General features: G+C 36.7%; 1 protein-coding gene across 1 annotated transcript in view; it reads left to right on the top strand.

Moving 5' to 3' along the window:
* The window catches only part of COG5 (component of oligomeric golgi complex 5), a 185500-nt gene that overhangs the window by 77782 nt on the left and 94841 nt on the right, over nucleotides 1-12877 (top strand). Inside the window, exon 7 of the mRNA XM_063396871.1 lies at nucleotides 7428-7558. Within this exon, the coding sequence (XP_063252941.1) occupies nucleotides 7428-7558 (131 nt within the window). The remainder of the gene's footprint in view (nucleotides 1-7427; nucleotides 7559-12877) is intronic.

Here is a 12877-nt window from a genome sequence, read left to right on the forward strand (position 1 = left end):
CTGCTCCCCCATAATTGTTCTCAATTCAGGGTGTGTTTTTTTATATTTTTGCATGCAGTCTGGAGAGAAGCAGCAGGCTTCCTCTGTAGATAGGATTGGACATAGATGATTATTAAAGCACTACTAAATATTTTAACATAAAACATATTCTATTAAAAAAAATCCAGTAACAATCTTTTAGAGGAAACAAAGCTGATCCCAAGTGCAGGATGCAACCCGTTCTTTCTTATTCCAACCTTTACACTTAAAATTTTCTCCTTTGTTTTAAAGTGCTAGAAAATGTTCAATTTTTTCATACCTACATGGTCTCTGAATTAGAGTGTTGAACTTTCAATTTTCTTCTGAAATAAAGCTTTGGTCAGGTAAGATGATGCTCCATCCTTGGAAGTGTTCAAGGTCAGGCTGAACAGGGCTTTGAGCAACATGGTATCATGGAAGGTGCCCCTGCCCATGCAGAGGGGTTGGACTACATTTTTTTTAAAGGCCCCTTCTGACCAAACTATTCTAAAATGATATAACGGGCATGACAGGCATGTTTTACTGGTTTACAGTACAAGATAATTGTCTGTGTTTAAGTGAGCAGGTAAAGTTTTGCTTTCTCTGACTTAAATGCTTTCCACCAGTTTGGTCTTAATACTGTTGACCTGATTTCTTTAAAATGAAACCAGTCTTGGATTGAAATGAAGAGCTGCAAAGTGCTTTGTTCTGTTTTAATTTTTCATGTTCCCCTTCACTAGGGACATCTATCAGAAAATATACTTGGTTATCTAATATTTCCTTTTCTGGACTTAAACAGAAAGAGTGTGTTAATGTGCTGTCTGAGAAAACAAACAAATACAGAGCCAAGGGTTCTGATGAACCCTTTTTTCTCTTTTCTAATGTGGTATTTGTGAAACAGAATAACCATGATCTCAGAATGGGTAAATGAGGGACATTTTCCTTTCCCATTTGGTGGGAATGAGCTTGTGGGTTTTTTGTTGCCTCCAACAACATTTCTATGGGCACAAGGACCGAGTGAGCCTGCCAGGCTCTTGGCAGGGTTTTCACTCTGCTCTCACTCTCTGATGATGGTCAAAGCCCATTAGATGTTGTGACTTGGTTCTTGCCCACGTGTTGAATGGTGGCTGGAAGGGCTGAAATTGGGAAGGAACTGAAGTTTGTCCCATCAGCCCAAATCTGAGCCACTGATGTGCCAAACTCTTCGGTTCCAGGTAGCATCTGCTGTGGGGACAAATGTTCCTGCACGTTCCCAAAGGGTGTCCTTCACTCCTCAGTGAGTGCGGGATCATGACCATGCTATGAGCAGGTGAGAACCCAGCAAAACCCAACAATTTCAGTCAGAAGTGGCCCATATTCATTCAGTTGCCTGTAGCTGAAGGTTTACAGTGAATGTGGTCATGCTGGGTTTGAACTTCATGATCCCAAGGGTCTTTTCCCACCGTAACAATCTGGGATTCTATATATTAAAAAAACCCCAAGAAAACTGAATATTAGTCCTCTCCCGTGTTTCTGAAGTTCTCAATCGTCTTGCTGGGTAACGTTCCCTTTACCTGTTGTGTGCAGCCTGTTTTACGGTTCTTCTTCACAATTTTCAATCATTTCATCTCAAGGAGACTCAGTTTCTGTCTCTAGCAGGATGGTTTTCACTCACTTAATGTTGCTCAAACAGCTAAAAACTAGATTCTTATGTATTATGCATGCAAGTAGTTAATTTTTAAGGTGGTAGAAATTGCTTAAATAAGGACCAGATTTCATAGGAACTTAATGGCACTCTAGTGACATAGACAGATTTTATTCTCTGTTGTTTCACTGAAGGAATGTTTGCAGGAATTTTGCCATATAGAAAAAGGAAAGAAAGATATCAACAGTTTTGTAACTACTGGCATTTTAGTAAAATAATTTTTTTCTTCATCTTTAATAATGAATTAATAATACCTGCAGAAAAAAATTTCAAAATTAGTAATCTGACATTCAAAATTAATAATTTTTTAAAGTTTATTCAAAATATATGACATTGTGTATGTCACTTAGTATAAAGCAGTTACATTCTTATTTTGAACACTGCACAAGGCATTACAATCTGCGCAGTTTTGATAGGAATGAACATCTTTTTCTGAAGAGCTCAAGTTGCATAACATAGCTCTAAGATATTGTTTAATAGTACCAGTAGTGGAATCCCTTTCACTTGATTTAAAGGCTTAATATGAGGCTTGCTTCATCAAGTACTTCAGTGCCTGGTGCAGAGTGTGGGGCAGTCATTTCTGCTTAAGTGGAGAATTAGACTGGTTAAAACAGAACATAAGCAAAGGTTCTTTTTGGAGGCATCGGCTTCCAGTTTGAACACGCAGAAATTTGCTTGCTCTTGCTGTTCCCCACTTGCTCTATATGCATCAATTGCATGGCAAATTTAAATGTCTCCAAGGAGCAGACCACTGTTCTTTAAAGTAGGATGTTTGCTTATTCCACCTAGGGACTAGAGATATAATGTTAAACCTCAGTTTCCTTTCACCAAAGGGTGAGCGTTGCTCTTCTGCTGAGGTATTGGGATCTCAGGCTCTCTCCTCAGGGCTTTGGTTTTAAATTAGCTGCATTGACAAAAACAAACCAATTGACATATTTGGGCCCAGCAGCATCCTGGGTTGTTGGTTCAGACACAGGTGAGGCAAACAAGGTGTCCTTCCTGTTCAGTAGCTACTGCTGTAACTAACATTTCCATTAAGGCCATGGAAGATAACAGAAACTAATGTTGCCAGTAGCAGTTTAGGTTCAGTTTCATGAACATCTTCTACCAATGCACACATGAGTCTTCTATAATAGTTTTTGATAAATCATGTAGCCTGTCGTCTTCTGCATACTTAAATCCCAGCAGAACTCTTGAGTATCATTTAGACCTTTAACTTTTTGGAATTTAGATTCGTAGTTTCTTCAAAAAAATGTGATTTTTCTTCACATGGAAAAATGGCAGTATCTTCTTAGGGTACAGATATCACCAACGTTATCTGCAACTAAGACTGCAGAACCAAGTAAAATAAATGACCAATGCAAGAGAAATAAGCCTCAAACCTTCCTCAAACAGGGAAAACAAAGATCAGGGTTTTTATCATTCTATGATTTTATTTAAAATTTCAGGAATGGGTTATTTTCCATTAATACCCTCTCTCCCCCCTTCCCAATCTGCCATGGAACACCTCATAATTTGTCATTGGATTCTTGCATTTGAGGGGAGTTACATGTCTGCAGATCTTAGGTGTTCGCTCCTGGGGAATCCACTTCAGATGTTCTGATTTCCTTTTTTCCCCCTCTTTATTAGTGTCACTGAGGTTGGTTCTCAGAGCACAGAAGGGTTTCTCTTTTGACTCAAGTAGCCTCTTGAGTCATGCAAGTTAATCACAGTGGTTTATTAGTCTCCTGTTTTCCTCTTTGTTAGTGCACCTGATTGTTCTCAGTAGTCTTCTGTTGATTCTCTAATTTCTAGCATAAGCTCAGAATCAATTCAGTCCATATAAAGAATGTAATATAGTTTTTGTGGAGCTCATAAGGGTGCTAGCTTCATAGTTGTCTCTGTTCCAAAACATATTTTAATGCTTACAGAAAGTTTCAACTTCTAATCTTGATTCTGCATTATCACAAAGAATATTTGAGGTTAAAAAATGAGATCACATAATAGAAAGAATCTGTGTTGGTGAGTCATTTAGATTAAAGAAAGTTAAGCGTGTTGCTCAAAATACTGTTTTTCTGCCTAATGTACTATCTGCATATTGGATTTTTCTGTGTATGAAACTCCTCTTACATAACTCTCTGGGAAATATTGCTTTAAAAAATGCATTTTCAAGCAGCACTTCAACCAGTAGATCAGAAAATTTGTTCAGGCTTAGTAAATCAAGAAAATTTAGAATTATAGTGACAAATACGTGTTTTATTAAAAAAACACAAAGTTCTAACCCTTTACTAGGCTGAAGTAGATTATGTATGTCACTTATTCCTAGGTCTTAGTGTATTCTGCCTTGCCATACTATATTTTTGTCCAAGAAAATGATTCAGCAGGCAGTCTGTATTTAAAGTTCTTAGGAAGTAATTTCCAGCTGTGCTTTCCAAGCTTAATAGGGTGTGTTAGAAGGGAAGCAATACCAACACCCTGTGAGAGAGTTAAGGATTTGTCTTTATGTTCATGAACCTGTATAAAGAGGTAGAATTATCAGAGGGATGAGAGGTACAGGAATGGTTATAGGACTGTAGCTCTCTCCTTTAATTTGCTCCCTGGCTGTGCTGAGAAGTGGCTGGAGCAGCCTGTGGTGCTGCTGAGAGGGCCATGCCTTGGTGGCTTCTCCAGCCCTGGCATGTGGTGGTACAAGATACTTAGATTCTAATTTATTAAAAGCACGAATCTTCCCAAAGATAAAAAAAAAAAAAAAAAAAAAAAAAAAAAGTTATATATATATATATATGCTTTTAAAATCTGTAAGGGAGAGATGCCAGTTATAAATATATACTCACTAAATCTTTTTGAGTTAATACAGTAATAGTTTAACTCCAGAGCTTTAAGGGTAAGGCAGATGGAAAGCTGACATGCTTTAAATGGGACACCAGTCCCCAGAGCCTGTGCTAGCTGAGGGGTGAGCCACTGGTTTTGGTTAATTCCTGACAAGAAGACACAAGTGCTTTACAGCCTGTGTTCCACTCACCTCTGATCATGACCACAGTGTTATTGACTGACTATGCATGGCAAGAAATAGAAAAATGATCACATGAGTAAGTGCCTGAAGCAAAATCCTACATTTGCTACTCCCTGAGTTAATAACTGATAGCATTTTTGTTGTGTTTCACTTGACAAGGTTTCTTTTATAACTAAAATTGACTGGCTGGAATGTGTGAGTTCCTCTGCAATATTTTAAATAAATCAGATCTTAAATGCACAGGTATTTTGGAATGATCTGGCTGCTCTTATGTCAACTGTCCTTCTGCTTGGTTTCATTGTGCTGTCTATGATTGCAGCATCACTCTTGAGAGTACACGGGTGTAGAGATTTCTAATATTATGTTGTCCGTGGAGATGACAACTATCAAAAGGCACATACCCTGCCTGTGTTACAGCTTCTGCTCTCACATAAGAATTGCAGGAAAGCACTTGCAGGTGTTTCTGACATAATCCTGCTGTCCTTATGAAAACTGCTTTTATTTTGAAAACTATGTCATTGCTAGAGCTTCCTTACTGTTAGAATAGCAAATAGGAGCATCTATAGTAGCACATCTAGCCACTGAACCTACAGAAAGCCCCACTGATTTGAAGTCCTGCTGAAATGCATTGTCCAGAGATATTTTGTTAGGATTACAGAAAATTTGGAGCAAAGCTGCAGATTTTAACAGATTGGTAGGAGGTGGCTGCCAGTCGGAGACACAGATGGAGGTATTTGGGGAAGCCAAAGAAGCATGGTCTTTCTGTTCTTTTCTTAAAACCATCAGAAGGATTAGATTTTTAGTGCTTCACGTGACTTTAGATGTTAAGATAAAACACAGCAGGAAGAAACGGGATCTTCTTTAGTAATTTTTCTCAGATTTTCTGTGGATTTAAGAGATCATAATCATATTTTAATTTTGTTTCGTTTGGGCAGCCTGGGGTTCCAGATTATGACTTTATGTCTTAAGTGAACTACGCAGCAGTTCTTGTATTTGTGGTATATGTAAACATTTGGTAATACTTGCACCTTTTTAAATCTCATGTTGACAGGAAACTTCTTCAGAGTTTTCTACAGCAGTTGAGTGATTCTGTAATAGTATTTTCCTCCTTTCTTTTCTTCTGTGCAGCTTAAAGAAAGGGGTCAGAAAATCTATCTTCGCATTCAAGACACTTGCTCATTGGAACTTGTGGGAGTTCAATATTAGTTTTAATGGATTTGTATGCCAGATCACCTGTAGAGATGCAGCTTAGTCACAGCAAAAAGTTGCAGGGAAATAAGGGATAAGTGGGCTGCTGTGGCCCGTGGCAAAAGCAGCTCAGTAAACACACCAGCACACAGGGCTGCATGAATTGCCTGTGCTGTCCTGCTGCTTGGCTGAACTTTGACCCCTCTGATCCATTTTTAAACAAATGCATGCAGGGAAAAGCATTTGCAGGCCTATTCTTAGTAGACTAAAACCTATTTGACATACTGTACTGTTAAGAGAGATGATTTCCTTTATGCCTTTACTAAGCTTTATGTATTTCAGTAAGGTTTTTGTTTCAACTTCTTATATGTCAGTTTTCACGTTCAGATACAGGGATGTCCTCTACATAGCTGTGAAATGATTCACCTGGAATTTTGTGTTCAGTTGTGAACATGTGATTGCTAAAATTAATCTGAGAATTAGATTAGTTTATTGTGAATAAACAAAAATAAATGGCTACTAAAGTGAAAGGTTATTTGGCAAAGATTTAAAAGTTCAGTTAGCTTAGTTAAAATGTTTAAGTCTGTGCCTTAATAAACTTACAGTGAGGACTAAAAGGAAGATAACTTTATTAGGAAGTCATAGAGGACTGGTTATAAATGGAAATAGTGGAACATCATCTTATGAAAGAAGAATCTGATACTGTGTGAAATGCCTTGGTCATTATTTTGTTAGTTTTATTTGATCTTTCCAAAAAAATGGTGGAAAATCTGCTTTGTTAAGCAAAATGTTCAAAACTGTGTAAATGAGAGTATTATTGCATTATCTGGGCGATAAACAGTAAAGGTCTAGGCTACCTGGTCATGGAGAACTGGATTAATTTAAATCCAGAAAGATAAAAAGAGGGAGAAATAATTGAGAAAAGTTGAATTTGAATAGGGTTTTTTTCTGCAGTCTTCAGTCCAGCCCAGTAATCTGTAGTACCCAGCTGATGGTGATTTCCATGATTGTTAATAATTTTTGTGATGATTTGGTGATTAAAAAGGAAAAAAGTACCTTTTTCTCTTCCCCTTCCCCTCCCCCTTCCCCTTCTCCTTCCCAAATGTTTAGTAGTGCAATTTAAATACATGAAGTATAATTTGAGCCTTTTAATGCATCTTTAATTTCAGATCTTAGAGCAAATTATGCTTATTTGAACATCTAGTTAGACAGGTTTAATGACCTAGTTAATTCCTTGGGACAAGGATATGACTTCTTGCCTCTTTTTGGGCTGTGATTTTGATTCTGCAGTTCCTAGAACTCATGTTTTCCACCTCTTCAGCAGTCTCTGGGTCTAGAGAAGTGTCTTGAAGTAAATTCAATGTATTCAATATCCATGTTTTCTTAAGTAATAATCCTCTGATTTTCAGTTTTTCTGGTATATGGCATTACTTTGATGTACTGTATTGTCAAGTGCTGTATACAAAAACATCCCTTGGAATTGACTGTAACTTTGAAATGTTTTAATGTGCTTAAAATGTTCCATTATCCTGTGTCATGCTAATCAATGTTTTGTTGCTTTTATAGATTATCTTTCTCAAGGGATAGATCTGTCTGGAATAGAAGTAATTGAAAATGACCTGCTTTTTATTGCAAGAGCACGTCTTGAGGTGGAAAACCAGGCTAAAAGGTTGCTTGAGCAAGGTGTGGAGACTCAGGTAAAATACACTTTGTTCTTTACTTCCTGTCAAAAGTAAAGTTTTAAAGAACTTGAGCTTGATTTGCTTTGTGTAGCACTTTCCAGCGTAAATCAAACAAGAAAAAAGTCTTATGTGGAAATTCTCACACATGACTATATTCAAATAAATTGACAAAACTGGTCTTGTACACTATTTGCAAGAATAAAGTTTTGCAGCTTCTGACCCCATAATTTGGAAGAGAGTAGGTGAGCTGTAAACACTGTCATAAAAGCTTGATACATTCAGCACCATAAACAGCACTGCCAGTGTTGCCAAACTTTTACAAGGAAATTTGAAAAATTCAGTTTCTTAAAATGGTAAAATTTCTGCATTTTAGCTGTGCAGAAATATATTGAAAAGATTAAAAGATTTGCATTAAAATTTCAAGGAGTAGTTTAAACTGTGAGGTAAATATTCACTGTAGGGAAATAAAAATGAATATGTATAATTACATCCATTCATACTAAATGTAATTATCGACACCTTAATAACTTGGCTACATCTATTAACTGTTTGCAGTATCTTTAGTGCTATTTTCTTGCCTTTGAATCATTTAATGTTCTTTTGTCTATACTTTTTAATATTCTTCAAGACCCAAAGTATTTTAAATCCTCATTTCCATAGTAAGAGGAGAAATCTGGTACAAGTTTCTATCAAATTTGGATCTTAAATTAGAGTACAAAGAGGCTTAGAACAAGACATATTTAAGCTGTTTTTTACCAAGTGTTAAACTTCTCTATAAGTCAACGTAGCATTTTTTATACTGTTGAAGGTTGACATGAAAATAAAATGTATACAGAATAGAAAACCTATTGAATAAATTGGCTTGATTAAACAGTTGAGGATTAAAATTATCAGTATGTCTCAAATTTTTACTTAGATCTGTCATTTCAACTAATTTTCTGCAGTAGGAAATCATGGTTGTGGTAATACCTTTGACTATTAGATGATAACAAAGTGGTAGGAAAAAGCCACCCCATTTTTCACTTGATTACTATTCCAGTGTTGAAACTTCTGGCTATTTGAGCATGTTGCCAAGCTGTGATTGCACTTTTTGCAAGCTGCGAAGCATATACGTTATTAAATAAAGATTGACAGAAGATAGGGCCTAAGAAAAAGCAAGTGGAGATTTATTTTAAATGTAGCAAAAGTCTTCATCAGTGTGAACTCCTTCTAGTTTTTCATGTCAGATTTGACCTTCTCTGATAATTTTCTCTTCATATTAAGTACTAAAATGGAACTGACAAAGAAACCCTGGGGAAATCAATCCCACTCCACCTGAAAAATAGACAGATTTATTAGGTGTTCCAGGCTGTCTCCAGGTAATCAAGAGATTATTAAAGTATATGCCTGTTGTGCTTTAGCCAGGGGCCTGTTTCCAACAAATGGAAGAGTGTTTGGAAGAAAATTATTAGTGCTTAGTCATATCAGAAATGGGGATGTTTTCATGAGGAGGTGGTGGGTTATGCATCACAGGTTTGTTGTTGGATATGATTTGTGAATTTAATGTTGAGAACAATAGTTTGCTTTAGAAAACACATGCAGGCGTTGCCCAAGAAATCTAGAATTTGAAATGTGACTAGTGAATAGCATTTCTTTGATTCCTGTTATTGTGTTTTATTGACAAGCTGATTTTACATCTATACCTTCCAAGCCCTGAGGTTTCCTTAAAGAGGACATGGACCCTTCATCTTTTCTCCTGCATTAGGTACTACAGGGTTCCTTAGATGAACTGTCTTCCTGCCAGTATGTATTCTGGTAGCTGTCTGTACCTTTGAGAATAGTGCATCTGTATTTATCCAGGTGGTTCTTCAGTTATTTGATATTCATATTTGCAAATGCAGTTTTAGTTTCCACTCTTGTTTTCATCTGCTGTGTAAATAATACATGAGATCAGTTGCCTCTGTAAGAGCAAGCTGTATTTTTGTATTTCATGTAGCACTTCTCAGCAATGCCTTAAGAGAAAAATTACAATTATGTCTCCGTTTTAGAGTATTTCAGTGTCCACGTAGAAGACAAGCAGGAAGCAGAAATACATTTTAAAACGTAAGACTGGAAGTATTTATTTTTAAACAAGAGTCATTAGAATTTGGTGAACGTCTTCTCTAGAATTCAGCTTTTTTTTCAGCGATGCTGCTAGGAGGTACTCTGACAAAAAGAACAGCTAAAAAGTCTAAACCTCTCCTTTTGTCATTTTTATATAGCCCAATTGGTTTGGAGAGAGTCTATATTTGTTATTTTTATTGTTTATTTAATGATGTATAAGTCACATGCTGATGAGCTGTGCACAAATTCCCCCAAATAATGTCAGCAGTAGCACATGAAAGCAGATACTTATACTTTCTGTTCAGTGTAATTCATGTTTTTATGGCATGTCCACCACTGTGGTGTTTATGTACGCCTCAAAAAAATAATGAAATCTCTTCCCCCTTTGGAAATGTGGCATTAGCCATTGACTGCTTTAGAAGTGAAGCCTTCCACTCCTGTTCCTGGTGGAATCTTAAATTTGCCATCTGGGTATAAACTAGAAGTGTCTGTCAGTGTGTCTAGACTTAACAGGCTTTCATAGAGCTGCAAACCACACTTGCCTTCCTAATTCTTTTAGAAAGAGTAAGCTCTCTTTGGTGTTGTTGGCAAAAGTAATACAAATAATAGCAAACCTGACCACACAGGTACCAGTGGCTACAGTCAGGTTTTTTATTCTTCTGTATGCTTTGTTAGGCACTCCTAGTGTACATAGCACAGATAGGTGGCCTTTTGTGACCCACAGAACAATTTGAAGAAACCGGATTCTAACCCCATTTTCATTTCTAGTCATAAACTCCTTGCTGGCTTTCCTTCATACTGTAAGCAGGTTAATGCAGATAGTATAGGAAGCAGGAAAGACTGTTTAGCAGAGCATCAAGAACTTGATTAAAAGCCACCCTTCTCGCAGAAGGGCCAGCAATATTTTCTGCTTTGAAATTTTAAGAAAGATATCTATATGCATCTTGCAACCACCTGAAACATCCCCATTGTACCTTTTGCTCCCATGATAAACCGTAGGCTGAAGAATCTAGATCTGCTCCTGGTACTATTTCACCCCTCTTTTCATCAGCAATATTGTGTAAAGCAATCTGAATAATAAGAAATTACTGGGGAAAAGAGAAATTTGTTAAGATAACCATAGCTCAGTTCCAGGTAGAAGTTTTTCCAGACCAGTTTTGTGTCTGCTATATTTAAAAATGAGAAAACTTTCTCTGCAACTTAGCTCATGCTTCAAACCCTTCCTGCTGTATATTGCCATGCTTGGTGTGGGACTTAGAGCCAGGGATAACCAAACTTAGCTCCACCTGGTAATGACACCATTGGTAGCCTTAGGATCCCGGCTGTGTGTGTGTGGAAAAGAGCCACATTTCCATCTCCTCCATCTTCTTAAAAGGTAACCTTAGTTTGAGCTAGGTTCAATTCTTTAAACAGCAGCTATGGGTCTCTGTGAAAGAAAGATGGATATTTGCATGGGTGAAGTATGTTAGGAACTTATGTTCTTGCTTGTGATTCTAGTGATACAAATTGTAATAATTAGGATATAGGTTTTGAGGTATCAATGGTATTATTAAAGAATGATTAAAATATAAGTATTCACTTAGGTGTAGCAGGATGTGGTGTAGAAATGAGAGCAGAATTCACATTTCCCTGGATTTGTACTTAAAACAGTTTGTCCTTCTGTATATTACAGAAACATTATATATATTTGACCACTGAATAAAAATTTTCCTTCCTTGTCTCCTGGATGTCTGACTACTGGTGTTTTTTTGTTTTGTTTTTGTTTTTCTTTTTTTTTTTTTTTTTTTTTGGGTGGGTTTTTTTGTGTGTGTGTGTGTGGTTTTTTTTTGGTTTTGTTTTGGTTTGGTTTTGGGTTTTTTTGTGTGTGTGTTTGTTTTGTTGTGGGTTTTTTGTTTTGTTTTGTTTTTTGGGTTTTTTTAGGCTTTAGAGAAATTATGTGATGTTCTATTGTCCAGTTTCCGTGTGTAAGTTGTGGACAAATCTACTTACCTGCCTAGCATGGATCTGGAGAGAGTCAAATTCACTGATAATTCATTGAAATTGTTCTGGTCTTCATGTAATGAAGTGTCCTAATCATGTTAGAGGAAGAAAAACATAGGTGTAAGCCTAATAAGTATCCTTTGTTAAATTGGGTGTGCTGTTCTTTTTAAAATACATAGATTTATTTTTTTCAAAATGAAAAGCTTTGCTAATTATAACCTTGCAGAATAAAGAAGAGGGGGAAACAACGTAGAGAAATAAATCCGAAACTCTACTTATGACACTTGTTAAATGCTGGATTTGTATACACAGGATAAATAGGTAAACAGTATGATCTGAAAACTAATTTCTTAGTTATTCACAGTTTAACATCTTTGTACTGTTGTTATTTTGTGCATATTTGAGGGCATTTTGAGTTTTCATATAGTATGTCATTGAGAAGAATTTGTTTTGTGATTATTCTGTTTTGCATTCTTTTTCATACTGAACCTTTCCTCTCAGTTGTTGCCTCTGGGAAAAGTGCAGGTTTTTTACCTTAAAAAATTACTGACTAGATGTATATGTGTAAGTGTTCTTAACTAATGCTATTTAGTGCCTGAGAAAAGTGATGGGAGGATGAAGTGTCTGCATAATTAGCCAGTTGTCTGGAGGTGATTATCCAGGAGTTGCTCAATTTATCTCAGTTCAAGGTTCCCTAAGTTGGTGCTTGTGTAGTACATCTTGCAGTGTTATAGCAAAATTGGTGAAATTAATCTGAGATCTCTCAGAGACCCGCATTTAATCTCTTGTCAAGGATCTCTAATAGGTGTTGTTTCTTATCCCCCAAGGCATTGGAGGGGAAAGTACGTACATAATTGACCAGTTTTCCAGACACAATCATCAAGAAGTTGCATAATTTATTTCATTTCAGAGGCCTCTGATCTGAGTGCTTATCTATCACAGCTTGCAGGTTTATGGCAAGACTGGTGAAGTTATTCTTAAATCAGTCATAGGTCAGTGTTCAGTCTAATGTCAAGGGTCTTAAGCAATACATGCACTTACTATCCTGTGGCAGCATTTTCCAGTCATGCAAATGCATTTCAAGGGGTTTGAGATATTCAGATACTAAGAATGGTTGGCACTGGGCTCCATTTTTCACTTTTTTTATGAAACATGGAAAAATATAATACTGTTGCATTTTCTAATTGCTTGTAATTATTACTGCCAAAAGTGTGGATGGCTCAGGGCGTGACTGTCTGGGTAGCGTCCTGTGATCTTGAGTTTGTCACTTTC

This window comes from Prinia subflava, chromosome 4 (assembly GCF_021018805.1).
Source record: "Prinia subflava isolate CZ2003 ecotype Zambia chromosome 4, Cam_Psub_1.2, whole genome shotgun sequence".
NCBI classification, from domain to species: domain Eukaryota; kingdom Metazoa; phylum Chordata; class Aves; order Passeriformes; family Cisticolidae; genus Prinia; species Prinia subflava.